Source organism: Corvus hawaiiensis, chromosome 2 (assembly GCF_020740725.1).
Source record: "Corvus hawaiiensis isolate bCorHaw1 chromosome 2, bCorHaw1.pri.cur, whole genome shotgun sequence".
Classification (NCBI taxonomy): Eukaryota; Metazoa; Chordata; class Aves; order Passeriformes; family Corvidae; genus Corvus; species Corvus hawaiiensis.
In genome coordinates this window covers 1,078,461-1,105,838 of record NC_063214.1, presented here as the reverse complement: position 1 = coordinate 1,105,838, position 27,378 = coordinate 1,078,461, and the positions used below count along the sequence as shown (strand labels likewise).

At 46.6% G+C, this 27,378-nt stretch overlaps 1 protein-coding gene across 4 annotated transcripts in view; it reads right to left on the bottom strand.

The window, feature by feature from the left end:
- Positions 1-27,366, bottom strand: part of C2CD3 (C2 domain containing 3 centriole elongation regulator) — a 41,600-nt gene extending 14,234 nt beyond the window's left edge. For all 4 annotated transcript variants that reach the window (XM_048293523.1, XM_048293525.1, XM_048293531.1 and 1 more), the window contains exons 1-24: positions 27,252-27,366; positions 26,859-27,116; positions 26,282-26,439; positions 25,515-25,714; positions 24,586-24,803; positions 23,878-24,010; positions 23,043-23,171; positions 21,713-21,857; positions 21,159-21,313; positions 20,267-20,473; positions 19,688-19,800; positions 18,063-18,181; positions 16,946-17,068; positions 15,729-16,193; positions 15,313-15,464; positions 13,808-14,051; positions 12,921-13,104; positions 11,378-11,558; positions 10,190-10,362; positions 5,620-5,740; positions 4,234-4,502; positions 3,762-3,851; positions 2,138-2,758; positions 1,040-1,348 (exon numbers count right to left, since the gene is read on the bottom strand). In XM_048293523.1, coding sequence (XP_048149480.1) covers positions 1,040-1,348; positions 2,138-2,758; positions 3,762-3,851; positions 4,234-4,502; positions 5,620-5,740; positions 10,190-10,362; positions 11,378-11,558; positions 12,921-13,104; positions 13,808-14,051; positions 15,313-15,464; positions 15,729-16,193; positions 16,946-17,068; positions 18,063-18,181; positions 19,688-19,800; positions 20,267-20,473; positions 21,159-21,313; positions 21,713-21,857; positions 23,043-23,171; positions 23,878-24,010; positions 24,586-24,803; positions 25,515-25,714; positions 26,282-26,439; positions 26,859-27,116; positions 27,252-27,327 — 4,843 coding nt within the window. In that variant the 5' untranslated portion in view covers positions 27,328-27,366. The remainder of the gene's footprint in view (positions 1-1,039; positions 1,349-2,137; positions 2,759-3,761; positions 3,852-4,233; positions 4,503-5,619; positions 5,741-10,189; positions 10,363-11,377; positions 11,559-12,920; positions 13,105-13,807; positions 14,052-15,312; positions 15,465-15,728; positions 16,194-16,945; positions 17,069-18,062; positions 18,182-19,687; positions 19,801-20,266; positions 20,474-21,158; positions 21,314-21,712; positions 21,858-23,042; positions 23,172-23,877; positions 24,011-24,585; positions 24,804-25,514; positions 25,715-26,281; positions 26,440-26,858; positions 27,117-27,251) is intronic.
- Positions 27,367-27,378: the final 12 nt, after the last annotated feature.

Below are 27,378 nucleotides of genomic sequence, written 5' to 3'. Positions count from 1 at the left end.
AAGCAGTTCAGCAATTACAATGACAAAATTAGCAAAGAAATCCTCCATCTAGAAAATACTCCTTTTCACTGGTGGAGCTGATAGCATGTTGTATTTACAATGGAAGCAAATATTACACGAACCTTTTACAGAGCAGAAACTGGAATACTCAAGGGAGAAACAGAAAAACCATTTGCCCAAGATCATCTAAGAAGTCAGAAGCAAAGCTAGGAATAAAACCCATGTCCTGAGGACCCTATACCAGTGCTTGAGCTACCCTCCATGCTGGGCCACCTGCTTGGCAACCATGAAGAATGAAATTTCTTCTTGAAACCAGCCTGTATTTGTTTCAGTGGATCAGCTGCCTCTCAATTAGTTACCTCTAAAAATCCCCTAAAATAAGAAGTTGAAGACAGAAATACTTCAATATTTCTGCAATACTCAAAAGAAACCTCCTTTATATCATCAAAAACTTTGCAAGAGCAAACAAAGTCGCATCAGTTTTCCAAAAACTATGAATTCCAGAAGATTCTAGAATCATTATAAAAATCCATTTGCAGGGCTCAGAATCTTTTAGAACTACATACCCTTAAATCACAGCTTGTATTTGACTCTTAGCTGTGTTATCAGGGGAACAAAAGCTGAGTACAGTGAGCCAGCTTTACAAATTTTTTATGTGCAAAAAACGCTAATTTGCAGGAGTCTTTGAGATGGGAGTGTCTTGGGGTTTAGTTATTCAGTCAATGCTTAACTTGGGGCTTAGTTCTTCAGATAATGCTGAATTTCAGAATTCAGCTGTCATCTCCAACAGGTAACATGATGTTATTTATGTTTCGGATTTTATTCATGAAGACAGGCTGAACAGTTCAACCTCCGGCTTTCCCTATACTTGCACAGTGATTGGGGCTGCAACCCCATGAAGCCAAGTTCAAGACCAAACCCTGCCATTCATTTTGCTGGAGTAGGAACAGATCCCAGAGGAAAACAAAGAAACAGAAAACAAAGAAAGAACGAAGAAAGACAAGAAAGAAATAAAAGAAAGGGGGGGTGGTGATATTACCTTTTAAACTTAGATGCATTGCTCTTTCCACAAGGATACTGACAGCAACTGTGTTTTCCAGAAACGTCACATCTTCTTCCTGTGGTTTGCCATTGGTGATCTCTGAACTGAGAATATCCACCTGCTGTTTGTCAGAGACCTGCTGGCTCAGAGCAGGGGTTTCATCTGTGCCTTCATCTTCACTGTTGCTGCATTCCTCGGCACAGGGGAGTCTGGGCAGAGCAGCAGGAGTGGAAGCAAGGCTGACGTGAACGCGCACAGCAGCTCCTGCCAGGTCTGCAGCGTTGCATCTGAACAATGGATAGACACCTGCAGGAGAATTCACAACCAACCAGCTAAATGAGCCAAAGGAAAAGCAGGAGCTTGGAAAACAGCTGGTAGCTCATTACTGTAGAGATCTCACGTGAGACCAGTAGAACAAATTTTGATTTTCAGTGTAATTTCTGCATGAGTCATCACTCAGAAGCACAAGCTTGGAAACATTAAAAACCACAACCAATCCCCCAAACTGGGTACACCTTCATTTTCCCCCGGTAGCTCAGATTAAAACACATCAACTTCCTGAGAGCCCTAGAAACAGTGACTCTGCATAATTTTATAGACAGATACGGAGAATACAACATACACCCTACATAAAAATTTGCTTTAACTCTTGTTCTTTCTCCTTTCTCTGAGTATATCTAAAAGAAGGGCCAACCAGTCCACAAATCTGGTGGCTGATGAGTACCATGTACATGACAGAAGCCATAAACTAAACCACAAGTTCCACCTCAATGTGAGGAAGAACTTCTTCCCATGAGGGGGGCAGAGCTCTGGAACTGCTGCCCAGGAAGGGCATGGAGTCTCCCTCTCCAGGGACATCCCAAAGCCCCGTGGATGTGTTCCTGTGTCACCTGCTCCAGGTGACCCTGCCTGGGCAGGGGGTGGGACTGGGTGATCTCCAGAGATCCATTACAACCCCAACCATCCCGGGATTCTGTAATTCTGAGCAGGACAAAGCAAAGCCATAAACATTTTGTTTAAAGTGACTAGAGAAGGAACCACATTCAATTGCCAATAAAGAGGAATGAAATGTGACCCTGTGTTTTAGGAACTCACCACTAACACTCAGTGTTCTTCTTGATCTCTCTGCTAACGCTGCCAGGTCAACATAGGCAGATCCAATAAGACGATCGGTATCAAGTGGTCTTTCCATCTCATTTTCCTTGCCATATGCCCACCACACCTGGATTTCTAATTTCTCCTCTCTGAAGAACCACAGCAGTCCCTGGCTCCTTCTGAGAGTCACCTTGTTGGGTTTCCTGAAGTTCACTGTAACATTCTCCGCGTCGTCACTCAGTTTTGGCCGCTTCAGCCACGTCCTCGTGGCCTCCTGGTCGTACAGTTTGTACCTGAGGTAGCAGGAAGTGCTTCTCTGCAGGTGTGTCTGGCCTTCGAGCAGCACGCAGTGGAGTGGCAGCCACACCCTGGGGGTGGAGATGGTCACAGTCACTGGACCGGCGTTCTGCTCCCAGTCGCCGCTCTCGTCCTCGCTGTCTTCATAGATCTCCTCTCTGCTCCACCCCAAGAGCTTGGCAGCCTCCAAAACACGCTCCCTGTCACCCTGATGGGCAAAGGCAACAGAGAGTTCCAGCCCTCCCACAATGGCCTGCATGGCATTTGTGCACTGCGGAGGCATCGGATCTTCGGAGAGGGTCACTGGGTACCAGCCCGAAATACCTTTGGGAGGAAAGATCACATTAGACTTATCCCAGCTTTTGAAAAATGTCAGTGAACAATGGTCACCTCTCTGGTCATCAGTCAAGGACCAGAACTCCAAGTGTTTATTTCTTGTTTGGAATTCATTAAATAATTTCTAATTTGAAAAAGCAACAAGTTACTGGCCTTCTAAAAACCTCAGGAGTTCTGATCCCAAAAGATTTTCACTTCATTAGCAACACCCATTTTACAATGAAACTATATTCCTTGTATATCCAATTATATTCTCATTTCTTTCCTACTCTCTTCCCATTAAAAACAACCCCAAAATTTTGGGCTGGAGAAAACAAGAACCTTACTGAAATTAAAGGAGAAATAACCAAGGCAATAATAAAAACATCATTATTACAAGGCATAATAATCCTGAATTAATGCTAGATAGAGGAGATCAGTAGTGGACATATATGCTAGTAATTTTTTCACAGAAATTTCACAGAACATTCTGAAGCTGAAGGGACCCAAAAGAAGCACTGAGATATTTCACACGTAGTTAAAAAAAAAAAAAAGAGTTAATCCTACTATTTTCTAATTGTCTAAGACTTTTGTTTCCTGCTTTGACATCTGAAAAGCAGCCACTGGTCCTGCACTAAATACTACAACTCATGGACTTGACATCCTTTTTGGACTTTCTATCTAGAAAATAAACAGCACTGAATAAAATCCTAAGGATTTTAGGTGCTGGTTTTAGTTGGCATGGAATTAAATTTCTTCATAGTAGCCTCAGAATATTCATTCAGCCACTAGACAACCTAAACCCTGAAAACAGATTTTCAAACAACAACCTTTATGTGACTTTCCTAATACAGGATCTTTACTGAACACTTGGGGAACATCTGAAAGAGCTTTGGTCTAAAAAAACCCAAAAAACCCACAAAACAACCCCCTGAAACAGGAATGAAAATAGTTTTAAGGAATTACAATAGCATTTGCACAGAATCTCAGCAGCACAGTGCTGCTGTATTACCTGATCTTCTTGTCAGCAGGTCTCTGGTTGGAATTGTGACTGTCCCAAGAAGATAATCTCTAGATGTTCTATCAGCCAATTTGCCAGGGGCTGGAAAAGAAATAATTTTGTAAACACACTGAACTGGAACACAAGACTTAGAGGTGATTGACTGGAGAACAGCTGGTAAGAGGGGATCTTGTTCACGGGGAGTCTCAAAAACTCTTTGCATAAGGGGAACAGTCTCTGCTGAAGACAGTTTAGGTAATTACATCTATTAGCAACTGCAGAGTTCCCTGGGAACAGTCAAATTCAGGCTGCATAGGGCTCTGAGCAACCTGACCTGCTGGAAGATGGCCCTGCTCATTGCAGGGGGGTTTTTGCAAGTCCCAGCCCAAATGATTCCATTATTCTGATTTTTTTTTTCTATACTAAAATTAAGGGGACTTCTGCACCAGTATCCAGTCCTTGCAATCACATCTGTTGTCCTTACCCGACTTGGTGCTCTGATGGTAGATAGAGAAAAAAATACTGGCAGACTGCAAGAGCTCCCCCAGAGAAGAGGCTTCTCCACTGCTTTTCTGAATTATGAGATTACAAAGAAACTCCACGTGATGCTCAAACTCTGGGCAGAAAGTGCAGGGCACAGCTCGTGTGCTGCGTGTCTGTGCCTGGGGCAGGAAGGACAGGAGCACACACACATAAGCGTTCACTCCCACCCCTGCATAGTACTGGACAGAGGGGTTCTTCTGTGCCACAGCTCTTCATTTCACATGGGAAAAAAAGAAAAGAAGGAAGAGAATGCATATAATGTATGAGGGATCTAGGAATCAACATGCTTAAAACAAAGGTGAAAAGATGGGACTAACAGTGAATGTTCCAAGTCAAAATGTACGTGGGCTCTGGCTGCCCTTTTCACCTTTTTTTCCCCATCTCAACATAGTAGGAACAGATATGAAATGGTGAGAGGAACTCACAAGGTCCACCACTGGTGGCTGTGTTTCTCATCTGTGGTTGAGAAAGTACTCAGCACCTCTAAGAATATACTGTACTGTAGAATAACTTCCTGCTCTAGAAAGGAGCCAAAGGCCAAATTATTTTTACAGACCAGAACTGACCAGCAAAAGGACGTGAAACCCAGGTATTACTCAGGTCATACACCTGAAGGATGATGAGTCTAAGGTCATTCAACTCCCTTGACTTCTCCAAGCACCATACGACAGTGACCCTCATCTTTCAGGATCTACTTGAATTAAGATGGATCAGGGGCTCACAGCAACACTGAGAAAGGGTCAGACCATGTCTCTGGAATGACAGGAGCCATCCTTCTCTTGTGGAATTGACTGCCTCTATTCTAGCCCTTTCCTAACTCTTGAAAATCACATATTCTGGAACTATGTCCAGCTGATACCACACACTTGGAGCAGAAGCCTTATGGTGGAAAGGGACATGTTTCATTTCCTAGTTAATTTATTGAGGTTTTCACAATGAAATGCAAGAAAACAACCTCAGCTGGCTTTTAAATAGCATCAGCAACACCAGAATCCAATGTCCAAGTAGGTACCATTTTATATCAGCCAATTTTTATATCAGTCTTTGGTGTACAAAAATGTGGAAATGTAGGAAAACATGCCTTTCCAATCGTCATCCTTTTGCAGAATGAATGCTACCACCCTGTAGTGCAGCTTCAGGGACCAGAGTAACTGCTGATGGTCTTTATAAAGTTATTTTCACTTTGGAGCAGAACCCACATTGAATCTCGGTCTCTGCAGATGGAAAGTTTGCCAGTAAAAATTTGTTCTGATCTCATGCCTCAGCCTGCTGCCTCCAGATAAGGCTGTTTTAAGTGAAAAATGTTCCTTTTTGAATTAGGCTTTACCTGGCTGCTGCTTGCAAACCAGCTGCCCTGTGTATTTGTACAGAAAGTGAAACAGCTTGAGCAGTTATTCCTGCTGCTGTTTTCATGGATCGTTGGTACCTCACACTCACATCGAGCAAACCTGGATTAAATGAAAGAAAGGAAGGAAAGAAATGTCAGCTCTTAATGCAGGTACATACAACATAATCAATATTTAGCTATACCTATTAATACAAAACTTACTTTGTTAATGTGTGTTCTTCTAAAAAAATAACTCAATTAATCCATTAAGATAGACTGTGCAAAAGGCTGCACTTCAGCCACAAGTTACAGCCAGGTCCATGAGGAGCAGAGGGAAAATTCCTGGACTGCACCCTGCCCTTGCCAGGAGCGCCCTCGGTGTCTCCCTCCTGTGGCGAACCCGCAGCACTGCACACACAGGGAGCGCACCCTGCCCTTGCAAGGAGCGCCCTCGGTGTCTCCCTCCTGTGGCGAACCCGCAGCACTGCACACACAGGGAGCGCACCCTGCCCTTGCCAGGAGCGCCCTCGGTGTCTCCCTCCTGTGGCGAACCCCCCGAACTGCACACACAGGGAGCGCACCCTGCCCTCGCCAGGAGCGCCCTCGGTGTCTCCCTCCTGTGGCGAACCCCCCGAACTGCACACACAGGGAGCGCACCCTGCCCTTGCAAGACGCGCCCTCGGTGTCTCTCTCCTGTGGCGAACCCCCCGAACTGCACACACAGGGAGCGCACCCTGCCCTTGCAAGGAGCGCCCTCGGTGTCTCCCTCCTGTGGCGAACCCGCAGCACTGCACACACAGGGAGCGCACCCTGCCCTTGCAAGACGCGCCCTCAGTGTCTCCCTCCTGTGGCGAACCCACAGCACTGCACACACAGGGAGCGCACCCTGCCCTTGCAAGGAGCGCCCTCGGTGTCTCCCTCCTGTGGCGAACCCGCAGCACTGCACACACAGGGAGCGCACCCTGCCCTTGCAAGACGCGCCCTCAGTGTCTCCCTCCTGTGGCGAACCCACAGCACTGCACACACAGGGAGCGCACCCTGCCCTTGCAAGGAGCGCCCTCGGTGTCTCCCTCCTGTGGCGAACCCGCAGCACTGCACACACAGGGAGCACACCCTGCCCTTGCCAGGAGCGCCCTCGGTGTCTCCCTCCTGTGGCGAACCCGCAGCACTGCACACACAGGGAGCGCACCCTGCCCTCGCCAGGAGCGCCCTCGGTGTCTCCCTCCTGTGGCGAACCCGCAGCACTGCACACACAGGGAGCGCACCCTGCCCTTGCCAGAAGCGCCCTCGGTGTCTCCCTCCTGTGGCGAACCCACAGCACTGCACACACAGGGAGCGCACCCTGCCCTTGCAAGGAGCGCCCTCGGTGTCTCCCTCCTGTGGCGAACCCGCAGCACTGCACACACAGGGAGCGCACCCTGCCCTCGCCAGGAGCGCCCTCGGTGTCTCCCTCCTGTGGCGAACCCGCAGCACTGCACACACAGGGAGCGCACCCTGCCCTTGCAAGGAGCGCCCTCGGTGTCTCCCTCCTGTGGCGAACCCGCAGCACTGCACACACAGGGAGCACACCCTGCCCTTGCCAGGAGCGCCCTCGGTGTCTCCCTCCTGTGGCGAACCCGCAGCACTGCACACACAGGGAGCGCACCCTGCCCTTGCAAGGAGCGCCCTCGGTGTCTCCCTCTTGTGGCGAACCCGCAGCACTGCACACACAGGGAGCGCACCCTGCCCTTGCAAGGAGCGCCCTCGGTGTCTCCCTCCTGTGGCGAACCCCCCGAACTGCACACACAGGGAGCGCACCCTGCCCTTGCCAGGAGCGCCCTCGGTGTCTCCCTCCTGTGGCGAACCCGCAGCACTGCACACACAGGGAGCGCACCCTGCCCTCGCCAGGAGCGCCCTCGGTGTCTCCCTCTTGTGGCGAACCCGCAGCACTGCACACACAGGGAGCGCACCCTGTCCTTGCAAGGAGCGCCCTCGGTGTCTCCCTCCTGTGGCAAACCCGCAGCACTGCACACACAGGGAGCGCACCCTGCCCCTGCAAGGAGCGCCCTCGGTGTCTCCCTCCTGTGGCGAACCCGCAGCACTGCACACACAGGGAGCGCACCCTGCCCTTGCAAGGAGCGCCCTCGGTGTCTCCCTCCTGTGGCGAACCCCCCGAACTGCACACACAGGGAGCGCACCCTGCCCTTGCCAGGAGCGCCCTCGGTGTCTCCCTCCTGTGGCGAACCCCCCGAACTGCACACACAGGGAGCGCACCCTGCCCTTGCAAGACGCGCCCTCGGTGTCTCCCTCCTGTGGCGAACCCCCCGAACTGCCCACACAGGGAGCGCACCCTGCCCTTGCAAGGAGCGCCCTCGGTGTCTCCCTCCTGTGGCAAACCCGCAGCACTGCACACACAGGGAGCGCACCCTGCCCTTGCCAGGAGCGCCCTCGGTGTCTCCCTCCTGTGGCGAACCCGCAGCACTGCACACACAGGGAGCGCACCCTGTCCTTGCAAGGAGCGCCCTCGGTGTCTCTCTCCTGTGGCGAACCCACAGCACTGCACACACAGGGAGCGCACCCTGCCCTCGCCAGGAGCGCCCTCGGTGTCTCCCTCCTGTGGCGAACCCGCAGCACTGCACACACAGGGAGCGCACCCTGCCCTTGCCAGAAGCGCCCTCGGTGTCTCCCTCCTGTGGCGAACCCACAGCACTGCACACACAGGGAGCGCACCCTGCCCTTGCCAGAAGCGCCCTCGGTGTCTCCCTCCTGTGGCGAACCCACAGCACTGCACACACAGGGAGCGCACCCTGCCCTTGCAAGGAGCGCCCTCGGTGTCTCCCTCCTGTGGCGAACCCGCAGCACTGCACACACAGGGAGCGCACCCTGCCCTCGCCAGGAGCGCCCTCGGTGTCTCCCTCTTGTGGCGAACCCGCAGCACTGCACACACAGGGAGCGCACCCTGTCCTTGCAAGGAGCGCCCTCGGTGTCTCCCTCCTGTGGCAAACCCGCAGCACTGCACACACAGGGAGCGCACCCTGCCCCTGCAAGGAGCGCCCTCGGTGTCTCCCTCCTGTGGCGAACCCGCAGCACTGCACACACAGGGAGCGCACCCTGCCCTTGCAAGGAGCGCCCTCGGTGTCTCCCTCCTGTGGCGAACCCGCAGCACTGCACACACAGGGAGCGCACCCTGCCCTTGCAAGGAGCGCCCTCGGTGTCTCCCTCCTGTGGCGAACCCGCAGCACTGCACACACAGGGAGCGCACCCTGCCCTCGCCAGGAGCGCCCTCGGTGTCTCCCTCCTGTGGCGAACCCGCAGCACTGCACACACAGGGAGCGCACCCTGCCCTTGCAAGGAGCGCCCTCGGTGTCTCCCTCCTGTGGCGAACCCGCAGCACTGCACACACAGGGAGCGCACCCTGTCCTTGCAAGGAGCGCCCTCGGTGTCTCCCTCCTGTGGCGAACCCACAGCACTGCACACACAGGGAGCACACCCTGCCCCTGCAAGGAGCGCCCTCGGTGTCTCCCTCCTGTGGCGAACCCCCCGAACTGCACACACAGGGAGCGCACCCTGCCCTTGCAAGGAGCGCCCTCGGTGTCTCCCTCCTGTGGCGAACCCACAGCACTGCACACACAGGGGGCCAATCAAGCCAGCCCTGCTGTCCTGCATGCTCCCACTGCCAGAGCTCCAAAATACCTTCCCAGGCATTCCAAACCACCTTTTTTATAGCGCTGCAGTGAGAAAATCTCCCAAGAGGTGTTGGACAAACAAACAACACTGCGTTCTGCTGTTGCACATGGCTCACCCATTACAAAACAATTGAAGCATGCTGACCTCCCTGTCCAGTCCCAGCTTGTTTGACAGCCTCAGAGTTCCTTGTGGCCTTCCCAGAGCTGATGGTTGTGTTATTTGAAAGAGCCACAAGAGGGAGACACTGCTTGCATCATGTACCATTAACAGCCCTTCTTCAGATCCTTCTCCCCCACCTTCCATGGGAAGCTTAACTACAGGCTGGGACTTACTGGCAGTGAGGCAGTTAAACACACAGAGAGGGCTTTTGAAAACTTTTTGAGGGTTCCCCATCTTTAATCACTGTTTTTTCACTCATTATGGTGTTAGTGAAAGCTGGGAGGAAAACCACGCCTGGTTGGTTTCAGTTGCCAACACAAAAATATATTTTTATTTGCCCTGGAGGCAAATAGACTTTATTTTTACAGAATGTGACAGAATTTTACACAGAATCAGAGAATTGGTTTGGCTGGAAAAGACCCATAAAATCATGGAGTCCAACCATTCCTCCAGCACTGCCAAGGCCAGCATTATCCCATGTCCCCAAGTACCACATCCACGCAGCTGTTAAATCCTGCCAGGGATGGGGACTCCACCATGGCCTGGGCAGCCTGTGCCAGGACTGGACAGCCCTTTGGGGGAAGAAATTTTCCTTAATGTCCAACCTAAACCTCCCTGGCACAACTTGAAGCCATTTCCTTTGTCCTTTGCTAACACACCATCAAACACTGACGTGCTGCTCCGAGGTTTCCCCAACTGAGCCTGGTTTTACCACACGAAGTGAAAGTCCACAAGCGTTCCTCACCTGAAGACCTCAGATGAAATTCCTCTGAGGAATCAGTCCGGGGAGCCAAGGGAAGACTAAAAGTCTGTATCCCTATTTCTTCACGATGCTGCATAGTCACCATGGCACAGAGCCGTGACAAAGGCAAGGCCCCTTTGGCAACCAGCTGGTCTCTGACATTTGGGTAATAATACCTGGTAAGACACAAAAAACCAGCATCAACATTTCTCTCACAACTGCACAGAAGTCACTTTTGAGCGTCTTTAAACCCTAATTAGTCTCTCCAGCTAAGGAAGAAACTCAAGAAGATGCATTTCCACTGAAGAAAAGAACCAGTAAGTGCTTGAGTAGATAATGCTACAAATATATGTATTTTTGCTAGTCCTAATAAATCAACAAGTAAGAACTCCACTAAAAATTGGCATCCCAAAGAAAAACAAGAGAAGGATCTGGCACCAAATATTCTCCGCTCTCTTCCTGTTAATAAATTAAAATACCTCTCTTGCAGAACATATTTGTGGTACCAGTTTGTGAGTGTAAAAAATGACACTAAACCTTTGCTTAGTGCATTACTTGGCTTCAGCTTCATCCTGAAACAAATTTTGGCACTGTATCTTACAAACAGCCCATAGTAATTCTCATGTGACTTGGCAAATTTTAAAAAGCCTGACTTGTTTACTACAGAATGAACAGATTATTATCTTTTTCTAAAGCTATTTGTCTTCATGGCTTCTGCTCTCCATTACTAATAATTAGCTTCAGTAGCCAAAGAAACAATTTGAACTTACAAACCACTTGGTATTATTTCTCTTGTAACCAGTGACTTGTATTAGGGAAAAATCCAAACCTACCACAATGAAATTATACTTTCAGGCTGCTATTAAGTAAAATTTAGATGTGTCAAGGATTTAAACACTACTTTTAGACTGTTAGGCTGTTTACAAGATGGAAGAAAGCAAACTAAGAATACACACTTTCTAAGTAAGTTATAAAAAGAAAGGAGTAATTAGGACACTAGGCAGGGAAAAAGCCTCATAGGTCTTAAGTGCAGATAATCATCACCAAATGCTGATGAGCTTACCATTTTTTTTAGCTATTACTAAATAATATTACAGAATATCCATCCCAGAGCTGGAGATTTTCCAAGACCAGATCTGTATCTACCTGTACTGCTGTGCTATCTACGAAGAACAGGATGTTTTTCTGTACCTGCACCAGACTTCAAACTGGATTCCTCCTCCTGTCGCTCCTGGTGCCATAAATGCACTGACCAGGAGTCTCTGGACTGGGACATCAGCAGGAACCAACAGGGAATGATGATGTTCGTCATTAAAGATGGGATCAGGGACACACAAAGTGGTAGCTGTTCGAAATGGCTTTAATGTGATGCCTACAAGTCAAGCAGAGTTGGGTCAAAATGGTTGCAATTGCAACTTTCAACCTTTTTCTGCTTGTAATCCTCCAGGAGGTAGGACCCGTGGACAGGGAGTGAAATCCCCTTGGGACAAGGCTTGCTCTCCTGAGCTTCACTTCACAAAGCTTTTACAAGCAATCCATGCAGCCCCATGACCCTGTGAGCCACAGGCTGGGAACTACTGCTAAAGAGGCAGTACAAAAACCCCACACAACTATGGAACAATGCTACTGACTGTCATTGTTCAGGGGGAATACCTGTTAGTGATTCAAAGCACTCAACACTAAGTTCTTTCCTACAATTGCAGTTATTTAAATACTCTTTTATGATCTGAAAAATTGTGGGTTTAGATTGAATATTGGGAAGAAGTTTTTGCCCACGAGGGTGGTGAGGCCCTGGCACAGGTTGCCCAGAGAAGCTGTGGCTGCCCCTGGATCCCTGGAAGTGTCCAAGGCCAAGCTGGACAGGGCTTGGAGCAACCTGGGATAGTGGAAGGTGTCCCTGCCCATGGCAGGGGGTGGCACTGGATGGGCTTTAAGGTCTCTTCCCACCTAAACCATTCTATGTTAATCCTAGGGATCTAAACCAAGCAACTCTTCTGTTGGTGTATCCATGAAAATCACAGAATTGTTACGTTTGGAAAAGCCCTCTAAGATCATCAAGTCCAACTGTTAACCCAGCCCTGCGAAGGCCACCAGTAAATCATGTACCCAAGTGCCACATCCAAACACTTTTTGAACATTTCCAGGGATAGAGACTCCACCATTGCCCTGAGTAGCTGTGTCAGGGCTTGATAACCCTTTTGATGAAGACATTTTCCCTCATATCCAACTTAAACCTCCCCTGGCATGACTTGGGGCCGTTTCCTCTTGTCCTGTCCCTTGCTGTCTGGGAGCAGAGGCTGACCCCCACCTGGCTGCACCCCCCTGTCAGGGAGCTGTAGAGAGCAAAGTGAGCATCCTGAAAGGCTTGTGCATGTAAAGCCTTTGCTAAATTTCACTGTGAACAATCTCGCTATTCCCTGCAGACCTATTCCTGCATCTTTGTTGGATCAGCTGGCACAGCCCTCTAGGACCTTTAACAAAAGGTACCATGGGAAGAGATTTGGAATTTGGTCTCTTTTTTTTTTTCCCACTGGGAACTTGCCACTAGCCTCAGACAAACAAGGCTCTTAATCCAGTGGCACAGCCCAAGTCCAGTTTTTCCACGAAAATAAGCATTGGCTGCATGAAAGCCCAGAAAAACATGCCTCCTCTTACTTAGGCAGAGAGAACATGACTAAACAGTATTTAATGAAAGCAGTGCTCTAATTAAGGGAAAATGATAAAACAAACTTACCATCCTCAGGCAATCCAGGTCCTTGCAGCACACCACAACCAGCCTCCTGAACTGGGAAATAGTACTGGATGTAGCAGTCGGCCTCTCCCCAGACCGTGGACTGCAAGGGAGTGAGCCCCTTCACACTTTCCACATGGATCTCAAACACATGCTCCATCAGGTCTTCCCCTTTTGGGTCCAACTGCTAACAAATAAAAGGGAAGCCACATGGAAAGGATGACTTCAGGAAACTGGGAACATTTCAACAAGCTGCCCAGGGAAGTGGCTGAGTCATCCCTGGAGGTATTTAAAAGCCAGGTGGATGTAAAATCTGGGGACATGGTTTAATGGTGGCCTTGGCAGGGCTGGGTTAGTGGTTGGACTTGATGAGCATAATCCTATTTTCCAACCTAAACAATTACATATGATAAGGATCTAAGAAGCCTGAGGGGGGGAGCACAAAAATTATCTGCTGTTTTCCTCCTAAACTTCACAGAAACGTTGAAAGCATGAAAGAAAATTACTTTTTCTCCTGCAAAGCATATAAAAAGCATAGAAGTTCCTACCTATCCAACTCAAAGGTAGTAGCAAAGCCTCCACAACAAGGCTGTGAGAATTAAGATTTTCTATAATTTTGCTGGTTTTTTTCTTTTACTGGACTTGTGAAGATAGAAGCAGTGGATATGCAAGGCAATAAAAAAGGGCAATAATATCAAGACTGGTGAGAGCAAGCTGGTAAAAAAACCAGTATAAACAATATAATTCTGTGTAGAATTTGTAGAATATAACAAAACTGGCTACAGCATCAAGAAGAGGTTGGGGATCACTCGTCTGTTAACGAAGCCACTGGTAAAACCCTTTTCCCATTCCTTAACGGGGAGAATGGGGATTTACTGAACAATAAATACCATTGTGGGTTTTACAGGAGGATGGTCCAGAGAGTGGGGAGGACGCTGTGTGACTGGAGGTACCATTCCTTCCTCAGTTTTAAGCCTTTGCAGTGCCACTACTTGATCAGCCGACCCCATTGCCAAGATGACTCTCAGGCGCCCGCTTGTGCTGCCGGTGAAAACATCGACCACAGGCATGTGGCCATCCACAGCCACCACGGGGTACTGAGCCTGCAGGAGCAGGTGGGAGATCTTGGGGTCTCTACAAAACAAACCCAAAACAAACACAAAAGCCCCAGCATGAGGATGAGCCATCTGAGTAGGAACAGGATCACACAGAACCCACTTTACATGGGATTTTCAATGCTGGTAACTTATATCCAGTCTTCACAGAGCAGAGATCCATGAGCTGCTGAGTGCAAGAGGTTACTTTTAGCAATGACACAGGACAACTTCCCAAAACCTGACAGTGCCTTAGCTATGAGCCAGCCTAGAGATCTGTGAACAAAGGGATGAATGGGAACAAGATTCCCATTAACACCCTGTAGCCATATTATATTTTTATGAGCCAGTTATGTGCCTTTGGAGATGGAAGAAAAGAAGGAACAGTGACAACCTCCCGGAAAGACATAAAAATCTCCACCAACACACTGAAGTTATTCAAGGCCAGGTTGGATGGGGCTTGGAGCAACCTTGTTGAGTGGAAGGTAGGGGGTGGCACTGGGTGAGCTTTAAGATCCTTCCCAAGCCAAACCATTCTGGGATTCTAAGATATATACAAGTAAACTACTGTGGTTTACTATGAAAATGATACAAATGGCACAGTAATAACGAACAAAGTAGTGGCCAGTCAGCTCCAGCACCATCTGATTTCTACCTGTCACTAGGTCTGACCAAAATAAAAGGAATAAATCCTTTGCATTAGGAAGGATTTCTTCTGTCCAGTATTTCCAGTAATTTAAACTCTCTTAAGCAGGTATGTTACTTAACTGAACAAGACGCCAATAGATTAAACCCAAAAAGAACAAAGAACTCTGGAGAATCCCATCAGATAAGAACACAAAACATGAAGGTTTTGGAGCCTTTTTGACACCTGGGCTGTGCAAACCGACAGCATCCCTATGGAATCTCTGCAGAGCATAATAAGGGGCAAACTCAATCAGTCACAATCTTGGAAAATCACTGATGGAAAGCCACACTTCATTTTCCTGTGCAGTCACTTTGATTTCTTCTAGTTTTATTCCATCATAGGACAAGTTAAGCAGGCACCAACCCTGATGGAGCAGAGAGACTTTATTTCTCACACTCTCTCTGTACTTCTGGACAAGGACAGTGTAACTTGCACCCTGCTCACTGTAGGAAAGGGCTACAGGAAGCTTGGCAGGGCAAAAATGCCTTTTGCTATGAAGTGTAACGAAGAACCCTCCCACACAACCCCCACACACCATCTCTGACTTCTTTCTCTGAGCTTCAGTTAGGATATTTCCCAACCCAGGAAGATATGGGGAAAAAAAAACGTTTACTTGAACGAGATGTAAAACTGATGCAGAGGGAGTTTCACTAATCCCAGCAATTTGTCACAGCCAGGGCTTCCCAGCTTGTTCCATGCTTCAATAATCATTACATTGTTCTTCAGCCGCTCCAAGTGTTTGGAAGTCAATGAAAAAGGCATCACCTGAAAGGTTTAAAGCAGAACTAGTACACAGAAAACACTGGAAAATATTGGCTTAGTACAGAGCATTCTGGTAAGTCTACTTCATTCCAGTCTACAGAATTGTGCTTTTTACAGACAGAAGTTAAAAATTAAATGTGCATTCAACGGAGCCAAGCCAAGAAACGGATGTTTCTAGGTATATAAAAGTAACTTAACCACGAAATGTGTTTGTCAATGGGGAATACCACACTTGCATCAGTGTGAAAGGGAAAACGTGTGACTTGCCTGAGAAAAATTAAAGGCAGGCTGTGTTGTGCCCCAGACGACAGTGGATCTTGTTGCTTCCTCAGTGCTGAGCAGTTTGCAGTTTAAATACACATTGCAACAACTGGGGAGCCCACAGCCTTCAGCAATAAAATCCTTTCCATCAGGCACCATCAACAGCACGTGCAGCAATAACCCATCTTCCTCAGCTGGGGTTACGCCTGCCACCACACCCCGGGCTGCGGAGGCTGGCACAGGGCACGGCAGCTGTGCGACATCCCTGCTGCCAACTCCCGCCTCCTGCCAGTCCTCAGGGCTCCTTTTGGAGCAGAGGGGGCTCTCTGCATTTACACTCGTCCTGCTGGGCTCCTGCAATTTCAGCTGGGGACCTCTCATGGCGTGAGCTGGGGCTGGGTGCCCAGCCGTAGCTGACCTGGCAGCAGTGCAGGAGAAGTCTTTGTTGTTGGCTGCAAGCTCCAGGGACACCTGAAAGGCAAGGCAGAGCAGGCTGGCCAGATGTGCCCCATGCAGAAACAAGGGGCTGCAACAGAAACTCAGGAAAATATATCACACCTTTTGCTCGAGAACTCACCCTAAGGCATATGCTGCTTACAAGCTACAGCTGCTGCTGTAAAATAAACTACATGTGGCTTTGTGAAATGAAGTCCAGACTGGAGTGCAAACCCACACAATTACAGACGAATCATTGAATGGTCTGGGTTGGAAGGGGCCTTAAAGCTCACCTCATTCCAAAGCCTTCACCTGCTAATATAGAGAGCTGTTTATGCTCAGAACTGTCAAATCTCTCAAACTGTTAATGCTTCTCAATCAGAAGCTGAGCAAACTGGTAGAAACTTTTGCTGGAGAAGATAATTCCTGAAGCGACATGGACAAGGAACACCAGGCCTCCACGGCAGGAAAGACCTCAGCTCGTGTCACATGTGAAGCAGAAACCAAAGCTCCAAGCCCTGAATATGTGCCACTCAAAATCTGCCTGTAGAGTGGTTGCTGTATTCAAGTCTCAGCTTACTGACAACATCCCTAGACATGCAGGAGTTTCAAAGTATTTCTCCAAACCCCTAAGGAATAAAAAAGGTTCATATTATTTTATACCGGTCTTGCAAACCTTCGTACTGGAGACCTGGCAAACTAAAACAGAGAGAGATAAGAGGAGTTAAAAATAAGAATGTGCAGCCAAAATTAGTAACAACTCGAGCTCGAGATGGTAAAACACATACCTTCAGTGGCCCAACTTGTGTGTGATCTTCCTCTTTTTCCACAGGTATTTCCCAGCTGACCCCAAGCAGCTCAGCCTCAATCACCCTGCGGAGCTGAAGTGCTGCTGAGCCAATGACCACGGGCTGAGGGCAGGCAAAGAATTAATTTTGCCAGATTTCTATCAGATTTAAAGAACTTTTGTGAAATAAAAGCTTTCTGGGAAGCCATGAGCAGCCACACAGCCTCCCCACTCCTACATTAGTTGTACCAACAGGGATTTGGGAGATCTCCTTTACTTCCAGTATCAAGTCTCACCAGAACAACAGCAAGACAAATTTTCCCGGAACCTACTGTAAACAATTCCAGATTAATGCAAAAATTGAATAACCTAAATCCTAGTCAATGGGCAAAATTTCCATACTTAAAGATGCAGTTTATTCCCCTACTGAAAGAAAAGCAGATATCCTTGGTGTTGATTAAAACAACATAAGCTGAGTTAACCCCTCTCACCATCTTCATCACATACAGATGGTTATGCAAATAATCTTATCAAATGGAAATGTACTTTTTTCCCCCTGAAATGCACAAGTTACACCCTTTTTTCACAGCTCACATTACTCCCCTTACACTGGGCAGGGTAAAGATACAAACTGCATTCACATGAACTCATTTTACACTGCTAAAGGAGCTGTGTTCTCAATGAAGGATAATGTTTATAATTGATCCAACGTGCTCAAACAGCAAGAGATCAGTCTTAAAGATGAAGGAAGGACAACTTTTTTTGCCTGCCAGTCTCAAATTCAGAAAATCCTTTAATGGAGTGACAAGCCTGGAACAAGGAATGGTCACGGCCCCAAGCTGCCAGAGCTCCAGGAGCATTTGGACAACACTCTCAGGGATGCACAGGGTGGGAGTGTTGGGGTGTCTATGCAGGGCCAGGGGTTGGACTCAATGATCCTGTGGGTCCCTCTGTGCCATTCTGTGAAGACTGAACAGCAATCAGTTCAACTGTCTACATGTACTGTCATTTCCCTTCCTAATATTAGGCTGTCTGCATTGAGTGCCTGTGGGAAAGGGAAAAGCAAAGAATTTCTTTGCTTTTTAATACACAAAGAAGGAACAACTTCTAATAAGTACCTTTTTCTGTGTGCTTTTTCTCATGTAGATTTTAAAAGCCAGGTCAGAGCCCCACCAGTGCTCTATCATTGTTCCTCCGAACCGCACAGGGAACACAGACCGCTGCTGGAATTTCACCACTGGAGGGAACAGAGGAGCAACAAATACCCCGTATTACCCGATATAAATAAACTTTCCCCTGGAGAGTGCTCTGTTACACACAAGCATTTAATTCTGCATTATTTATTAACACCAAGGCTGAAGTAAACTGGTTTTCATTTTTGAAGGCCAGTAAATAGCAGGAGGCTGGCGTGACAAAATTAAGATTATAAATTCATGAATAATAATCAGGAAAAAAGTATTAAATAAATTAATATACAAACATTATAAACAAATAAATAAAGAAACATTTACAGCATTTAAAGAATTCAGGTGACATGAAGTCTCTGCCATTCCAGCATGCAGTAAGACCTGCCCTTTTTCAGTGGGAGAACCCTGTCTCATTTTAACTAACAGAGTTCAAGATGGTCCTTGAGAGACTCAAAGCTGAGCTGCAAGAAAAATCACAGCTTCAGGAGAAAAGGAATATCTGCAGGCAGAGATGGAATGAATTGGCATTCAGTCTGGAAAAGAGTACAAGAAGTACAATAATAGTGATCACAATAGGTAAAGAAGTATTCTTGTGATGACAAAAATACAGGTTACACATAAGGAAATTTCCAACTGGATGCCCAGCATTTCTCCTCCTTGTCTGGGATGGGTGTGAAATTTTTCACATTAGGCATCTTTAATAAATGAAATAAACAGCTCTCAGGAAGGATAATGCTACAGTGGATTGACTTGATGTCTTGTTCAAATTATTTTCAGCTCAATCTATTTTCTAGGTCCCAAAGAGCTGGACTCTACATAAGGCAAAGGGCAGGAGGATGGATTAGTTTTGTATTACAAAGGTTGTATTACAAAAGTTCTGAAGAAAGAGATGTTTTGTCTGGCCACAAACAGAGAATATACAAGAGAACTCAAAAATCTCTCAAGTGCCACTCAGAAAGATGCAAAGCCAATGAATGACCATGTGGGAGAGGCATTTGAAAATCGCCCTGGCATTCCAGTTTCTGGGAAGACTGGGCAGAGAGGACCTTGCTCATCCAGCATTCTCTGCTTAGTGGGAACAGAAACTGTTCTCAGGGATGCAAACACTGGTGACTCTTAGTACAGAGATTAATGTCTGCTGATTTGAGCACAGGACTCAAGATCCCCATGATCCAGCAGATTATCTGAGCTATTGGAGATACCACAGGGCATCTTCAACATCTGGGAAATTATTTATTAGAGGTGTAAGTAGCTCTGATATTTCTAAAAGTACCTGATCATCCTCCTACTACTGCAGAAAGAGTATTGGCTTTATGCTCAAATGAAGGAATGGGCTTACTAACTTGGTCTTTCCCTAGGAAAAGGAATTTGAAAATCCCGGTATTAATACTTCCTGGAAGAAAAAAAGAATTAAAAAATCACTTGGCCTCCTTCTCCCTGAGAGGACCATTCCCCCACCTGCAGCACAGCAACTCTGTGGGCAGAGGGCCCACTAATCATTTCTAAGAGATGGAGTCAACAAAACTAAATCTAAGGGGGAAAAATGACGCTCTTACCATCATCGGTGATTTTACTTGAGGCTACTCGAATTACTTCTGTTGTTATGGAGACCTGTCCTTTACCATCCTTGGAGACTCCCACAGGAAAGTGGTACTCCACAAAGAAGGTACTGTGAATAAAGAAGTGAAAGGGTGATCACAATCCGTCAAGAATCTGATGTGACTCATGCAACTGAACACAGCAGTCGAGTTCCAGATTCACATTTTACTGTAACGCTATTTTTTTTAGGATAATTCAAACACCTGTTCTGTGAATTCCTTCCATAGATTATATATATACACACCAGATTCTCCTCCAACCCCCCTTTTTTTTCAGTGTACTGCCAGGCACAAAATACATTGGTACCTCCCCAAAACCCTGGGAAAGGCACAGCCTGAAGTGAGCCCACATCAGGATAAACTAGTCACATCTCTAACTTTCTCAAGTTTATGGGATACAATCTTCTGAGAGAAGCAGAGAAACAGGAAGACCTCAGAAGCCTGGAGAGCTTGGGGAAGCTGGACTACACAAAAGATCTCAGGGAAATCTCCCCTGAAGGCACAGCAAACAAACTAGGAAGAAACAATCCCCCTTACCATTTATGAACAGACATAGGCCATGGAGGTTTCCCCAGTAAACCTTTCCTCCTTGGGGAAATCTGGATGATCTCAGGAGAGATTTTCAAGCTTTCAATGATGACTCTGGCCAGGTGTATTTGCTGCAGCAATGCCAACCTGTCTGCACCCAAGGATGTGACAAGAGCTGTTTCTCTGTGGTCTTCTGCAGGAGCAGTGGGAGAGCAGCTGCAGAGAGAAAACCAAGGCTCAGGACTGCAGAAACATTCTTGACATGACCACATGAAGGGAAAATTGTAGTTTGGTGAGATGTTACTTAAAAACTGCCCAAGGCTCACTAAAATATACATTTTAAAACATATTTTTACAACAAATTTGGTAGTCTCTGTAATTCTCTGTAACAAAGATCTTACAGTATCTGGGGTCCATAACTGGAAAAAAAAAAACCAACCGAGAAAGTGTGTGTTCCACATTGTTGATCTGAAAAAATCTTATCCTCACTCTTCAAAAAGAAAAGCATCATGTAATGCCATGTACAAAAGCAGGGACATGATGCAGTTATACACAAGGACAAGTCTCTGCTGCAGAGGAACAGCAATAGGATTTTTGTCATAATTTGAAATCTCATGTGTAATTAGCAAGACTTGACTTCCAAATGATTTTGTGTTGGTACCTCTGGGGGTATAAATTTTACCTGATGTAAAAACAGCAGCGTTAGTCAGGAAAAAAAAAAAATCATAAATAATTGTTTGGAGCTGAATCAGAAAAAAAAGGGCACAAAACCTTTACACTAACTGTATTGTACAAGTTAAGTTTGATAACTGGATCTTTAGGGACACTTTTATTGGTCCCATCCTGAAAAAAGGGAATACAACTTAGATGAGGTCAGAACAGAAGTCACTGATGTAACTACCTGGGTTTAGTTTCTGTCACATTCTGACCAAAGGCATGAAAATCCTTCTGTGGATTCACTGGACCCGCTTTCTTGAGAGTTTCTGCCTTGGATGCTTTTTTTGAGGATTTAACATCATCATCACTGAGGAAATCACTCAAACTGGAATCAGATTTCTGAAGCAGAAATAATGCACATAAATAAGAAGTTAATTATTATTGTCAAGAGAGTTCCATAACGATCACAATACATAAATGGAAAACAACTTGTGCATTGCGTCATTTGAAACAATTAAAATGGTATCAAAATTTTTCAGAGATTTAAAAAACAAGCAGTCTTCCTGGACAGCCTCAATCCCAGCAATTTCCAAACTTGATGCCTGACTTTGTAGTCTTAGCAATATTCTTTTAATACCATTAATTTTAAGCAATGTACTCATGTACTTACAAGCTTTCGTATGATACTTAATGCTTGTTCAGCTTTAAAACACTGAAATCGGCAGTTTTTTTGATCATGCAAACTTCTGGTTTTCTGCACATCAGGGAATGCACATTTTCCTTTGGATCTCCACTTACAGGAGCCGTGTAGAAAAGCCTCTCCAGCAGACTCTGGTCGTAATGGGGATCACCGAGTTCACTGTCATACACCTCACTGCCGAGGGAGAGAGAATCCCACAGGGAGCCTGTTCGATCCCAAAAATGCCCTGGAGAGAAATCAGCACTGTGGATACAAGAGACAGAAACACACCTTAGTGCTCCAAGTTCTGCAGTCAGTCTCTAAGGGACGTGGACAACACTGCCTATTTTACCCTCTATTTGGTCTATACTGGCTCCAGACAGAGCCAAACTGTGCTCACACAGCATGTCTGTGACCCAGCTGGAAGGGTAACCTCGGGATAACACCTCTGCCCCAACAGGAAAACAGGGTGTGTGAAACGTGGGACAGCTTGAGTTTGAAGAGATCTCTGGAGATCACCCAGTCCAACCCCTGCTCACAGGGAAGGGATGCAAAGAAAACGTTGTCCAGTTGGATTCTGGGTATCTTGAAAGCTGCAGATTCCACAGCCTCTTGGGGCAGCCGACTCCAGACCTTGACGACTTTCATTGTAAAATACACCTACGAATATCTACCTCTAATTTTCACCCTTCACTGCTTTATAACTTTTGGAATGCTTTAAGATACCAGTAAGACTTAAGGACAGTTTACTTTGATTAAAAAAAAAAAAACCCCAAGGTATATCTGAGTAGGTGTAAATACAAGTATCTTTAGCTACAAGTTGGGGTTAGATTGGTTTAAGGCTTTCCTCTGTGCTGTGAGTTTAAAATCATTTTATGATCTGCAAACACTTCAGTGTTATCCACTGACAGACCACATGGAAAAAATAAGTGCAGGGCACAAGAAACATGAACTGAACTTCTGAACCATATCTGACCCAGAAGCTGTGTGTTCAGGGTGCAGATGTGGACACAATGGAAGCAACATTTATGCTCCTGCTACGCAAAATGAGAGGAAAAGGTCCAATTAGTAGCTGGAGAAACACTAAAAAGAAATACTGTTTCTCAATAATTTTAATTTACAGAGCGTTTCCTCTTAAAAAAAAGATGGTGCTAGTTTTAAGTACTTACTTAATGTAGTATTTTAGGACACAACAGTTACAACTACTAAATAACTTAGTTTTATCAAAGATTGTGGTTAAGCTTTCTGGCGTCACTTTTACGCCAAGTGACTTGGAGCTATCCAGGTTGTTGTGCACTAAAGTTGAGCTATAAAACACCTCCATCACTTGCACACGATTCACTGGTTACATTCCCAAAAATGTGGAGAACTCGAAGAGTCGAGAGACATTTTTCAGTACAAAATGGTCAGATAATTTTTTTGCAGTAGCCTCCAGTGCATCACACTCACCTGCCCAACAGTAACTGGATTGCTCTTTCTTCAGAGTTTAGGTCAAACTGCTGACCTGAAACTTCAGATCCAAAGTGATGGGGATCTTCAGGAGCGGGCACAAAACTGGACTTCAAACCTTTTGGGCTCCTGGGTAACAGCAATGGAAGCACAGACAGCAGTAAAAGGGAAAATAAAGACATTAAGGCACGCTCAAGACTAATCCATTAATTGGTCTATCATTTTTTCTGGGAAGTCGAAAATAATCTACTTTTACACAAATATTAATAGTTTGAGCAGAAATAAATGAAAGTGAGTTTGGAACAGCATCACTGACTGTCAAAGACAGCGACATTACTTTCTGGTTATCACAGAACAACAGGCAATATTCGTATTTTTCCAGAAGAAAACCGTATCTTCCAGAAGAAATTTAAGTTTCTTTTCTCCTAATAAAAAACCATGCATTTAGGTCATCAATTACTTACACTTACTTGAAAAGCTGTTCTTTGCGATGCAGTGCCATTTCACTTGCACTTCCTTGCGCTACTCTTATTCCCTACCAACATCTAGTATTTCCTCGTCAAATAACTTTACACTAAATACAAATATACTAAGAAACTAAATTAAAATCAGTTATTTAAATCAAGGCTTAGTACATGAAAATGAAAACGAATTCACAAAATTTAGGCATTTATTCACAGGTAGAAAGTAACTTCCCATTTGAATGATGTACCAGTTTCACCTTAAATTTATCCTAAAACACATCCTATGAATCTCAGTATATACAGTTTTCCAGATAAAGCCTCAAAATTGATGGTTTGGAGCTTGAATCTCACTTCCCCCAATCCAAACTCACTTTGTTGCTGCTTTAAAATTGTCTCTCTCTATAAAATGAGACATTTTATTCAGTTCAATCTCCATGTCTGGGCTGGACTTCATTGCAGAAACAACCATGGCATCACGGAGTTTACTGCCTTGATCCAGGAGAGCTGGGAAATAAGCAGAAGGATTACATTTCAGCATTCAAATGCAATTTAAGAGCAATGTATAGACACAATAAATGTGTCAGCTACAGTCAAGAAAATTCTGTTTTCTGCTGTTAAAAGGAGATCTTGGTGCACCGGGGATTAAATATGTTTTATACACCAGAAAACAGCTCAGCTGGGAGCGAGAGAGAGTGATCCTCCATCAGTCTCCCATGCAGCTGTACAAGGAACTTGTCTGCTCACACCGAGTCAGGTATTGGAAGGACATTATTAGGATACAGAAGCAGGACTAATTTAGGGGAGAGTAGTTTGCCACTTTAGGATGTCTAATTTTTGGTCTTTTCTGTAAATATGAAACTCAAAAGAAAGCACATATGGAAATGTGCCCTACACCAATGCTTATTTCAATCCAGCCCAGGCAGCAGAGGTTTCTAAGTAAAGGCCTTTTTGGTATAATGCAGCAAGAGGGTGTGAAGTCTCCTTCCCTTCAGAAAATCTCATCTCCACACAGGCACACAAAATACCATCAAGACTTGTTTGTAGTGCAATCTAAAAGATGAAGCCAGTTGCACACAAACCTGACAGCAGGTCTTTTGTAGCCGAGTTGTGCACGGAGAGCATCCGTGTGCTCCTTCTGGGAGGCGCTTCAGGATCGGTGCTGGTGGGAAATGACAGGGGCTGATTTGAAGGATTCATTTTCAAACATTCATCTGGTAGAATCACACGGTGATGAGAAACAGAAAAGGTGTCCTTTCTGTTTTCTGAGTTCTCTTGGTAGAGCAAATGGTCCTTTCCTCTAGTGAAAAATGAAACATTATTTCAGTAACAACTCAAGTGGGTGGGTAAAGGGATTCACAACTCTGCAAGTTCTCCCTTCAGGATATGTTATTTTAATGATTCCTCACCTGCCACTTAGACCATTGGAGAGACCAACCCAAGCTGCAAGTAAGAGATTTTTTTAAAAAAGCTTTTTAAAAGATCTTTTGTACAACAGCATGTTGTGGCAGGACAAGGGAGGATGGATTCCCAGTGCCAGAGGGTAGGTTTAGGTTAGATATCAGGAGAAAGTTCTTTGCTGGAGTGTGGTGAGACTCTGGCATAGGTTACCCAGAGAAGCTGGGGCTGCCCCTGGACGCCTGGAAATGTCCAAGGCCAGGCTGGACAGGGCTTGGAGCAGCCTGGGCTAGTGGAAGGTGTTCTGGCAGCAGGGCTGAGATGAGATAAACATTAAGATGCCTTCCAACCCAAATTACTCTGTGATTGCATGATTTGAGGCACGTCTTGTGTGAACTTGCATGACTTGAACTAAGTCAGCGTAAGATGCAAATTTGTATCAGACAAGAAATTGTCCCTGTCACCTCAGAAACCCTCAACCTTCTGGATTTCATATGAAATGTATGTTTGAAAACATCAAGCATTCCAAAACTCACAAGCGTACAGCCATTACTTTAAAAGTTTGTGTGAACTGCAAAATAAACCACAATTTTGTCATGGGGAAAAAATGTACCTGGGAGTTGTGGCTTTGCTGTTGTCAACAGACTCTTGGTCAGCAACAGTCACCTGTGTGTGCCTGGGCTGCTGGGATGGAGCAGGAAGCTGGGACTTGCTGCTTCCCCGAGCTGCAGCAGCATCCAAACTTCCCTCTGTGGTCGGCACAGAGCTGCTGGTGTCATACAGTTCTGGCAGAGGTTCTAGAACCAGTGAGACCTGAAAGAGAAGACGTGAAAATATCACTTTGTTCTTTTCTTAATTAATTGCAGTAAATACTGCATGCAACTTCACTGGTTGTGCTATGGGAAACTGTTGCTTTTCTACATAAAGTAATATTTATATTATGCAGCTATGTCACATATTTACAACTACTTGTTTCTCATTCCATGTTTTCATATCCCACACAACTATCTTTCATCATCAATTTTCCAGAGCCAAGGCTGCAAGACAGAACTTCCTTAATTCCAGATATCAAAAATCTTCTATTATTCCAGTCCAGTGAAGTGTTAGAACCAAATATCCACTTTTAAATCCACTGTTAATACTCACTCTCAGTGTAGAAATGACCATATTTTCCTCATCAAGCTCAACTACCCCACATCCCTCTAAACAAAATAAAGTCAACACCACCAGTATTTGTTTTTTTCATTTGTTACCTTAGCTCAGTAATGCCTTGGACAGAGAGCAGGCCTGCAGTGTGCCAGGTACAGCTTGAGCCTGCACCTGATTACACCAGTGCCACAGCACATAATTTACAATAACAAGCAAAGATATCGAGACTACCTGCAGCTCTCCGAGTTTATCCGATGTCGGTGACACCACAGCGAAAGACCCTTTGATGGGATGGCTGGGAGAGAGCTGGGACAGTTTAGTGATCTGTGCTCTGCCAAGGGGGAGGTGGTCAAGTTTGGTCAGAACCTCCAGGACGAGGACACCCATATCTGCAAAAATCAGGAACATCTTCAGGTCAGTCTCATGGTCACAACTCACACTTTTTGGCTAAAATGAGAGAGATGTCAGAGGTTAACGTTGTGTTGTACAAGGAAATTTCAGTAACAAGGCAGCAGATAAAGAAGGGTCAATACAGACATTACTGCTGGTAATAAATTATGATAAATAAGTACAGGATTACCAGAAAAGGAACGCTTATGACAATACAAAGGGAAATAGCTTGCCACTGCTACAGGGTAACCCCCTGGGCAGCCCATTTCAATGCGTGACCACCCTTTCCGTGAAGAAATTCCTGCTGGTGCCCAACCTGAACCTCCCCTGGCACAGTTTAAGACCATGTCCTGCCGTCCTAACCTACTCCTAATAAGCTCCGCGGCCTTTGCGGTCTCCCGGGGCGAAGCATCTCTACCTGCCAGGTAGGCGGCGAGCTGCCGGGGCCCGCAGCGCACGGCGAAGCGGGCGCTGGTTCTCCCCGCGGGCTGCCCGGGCCGGGAGGCGGGCTGGAACACGGTGCCGCCGGAGGTCTCACCCCACCACCGCAGGCGCACCACGGCGGGCGGCTGCGGGGCCGCCCACAGCACGCGGGACACGGTGCAGCGCAGGAAGCAGCGCGGCGGGCCCTGGACGAGCGGCGGGAGGCTGGTAGCGGCGGCGGGGTCGCCAGGACCTGCGGGGACAGGCGGCGTCAGCGGCCCGCACACCACCCCGAGCACCCGTGCCGCTGCCCGTCCCACCCCAGCACTGTTCTACCCGCCGTGCGTTCCCCCGAGCGCCCCCGCCGCCGCTCCATCGCTCCCCGCACCTCCCCTCCGCCGCATCCCGCCCGCGCCTCCCGCCCGGCAACCGCCGCCACGGAGCGGCACTGCGGCTCCCGGCATGCCCCGCGCCCCGCGGGCACGGCCGGGGCGCGGACTACGTTTCCCATGGTG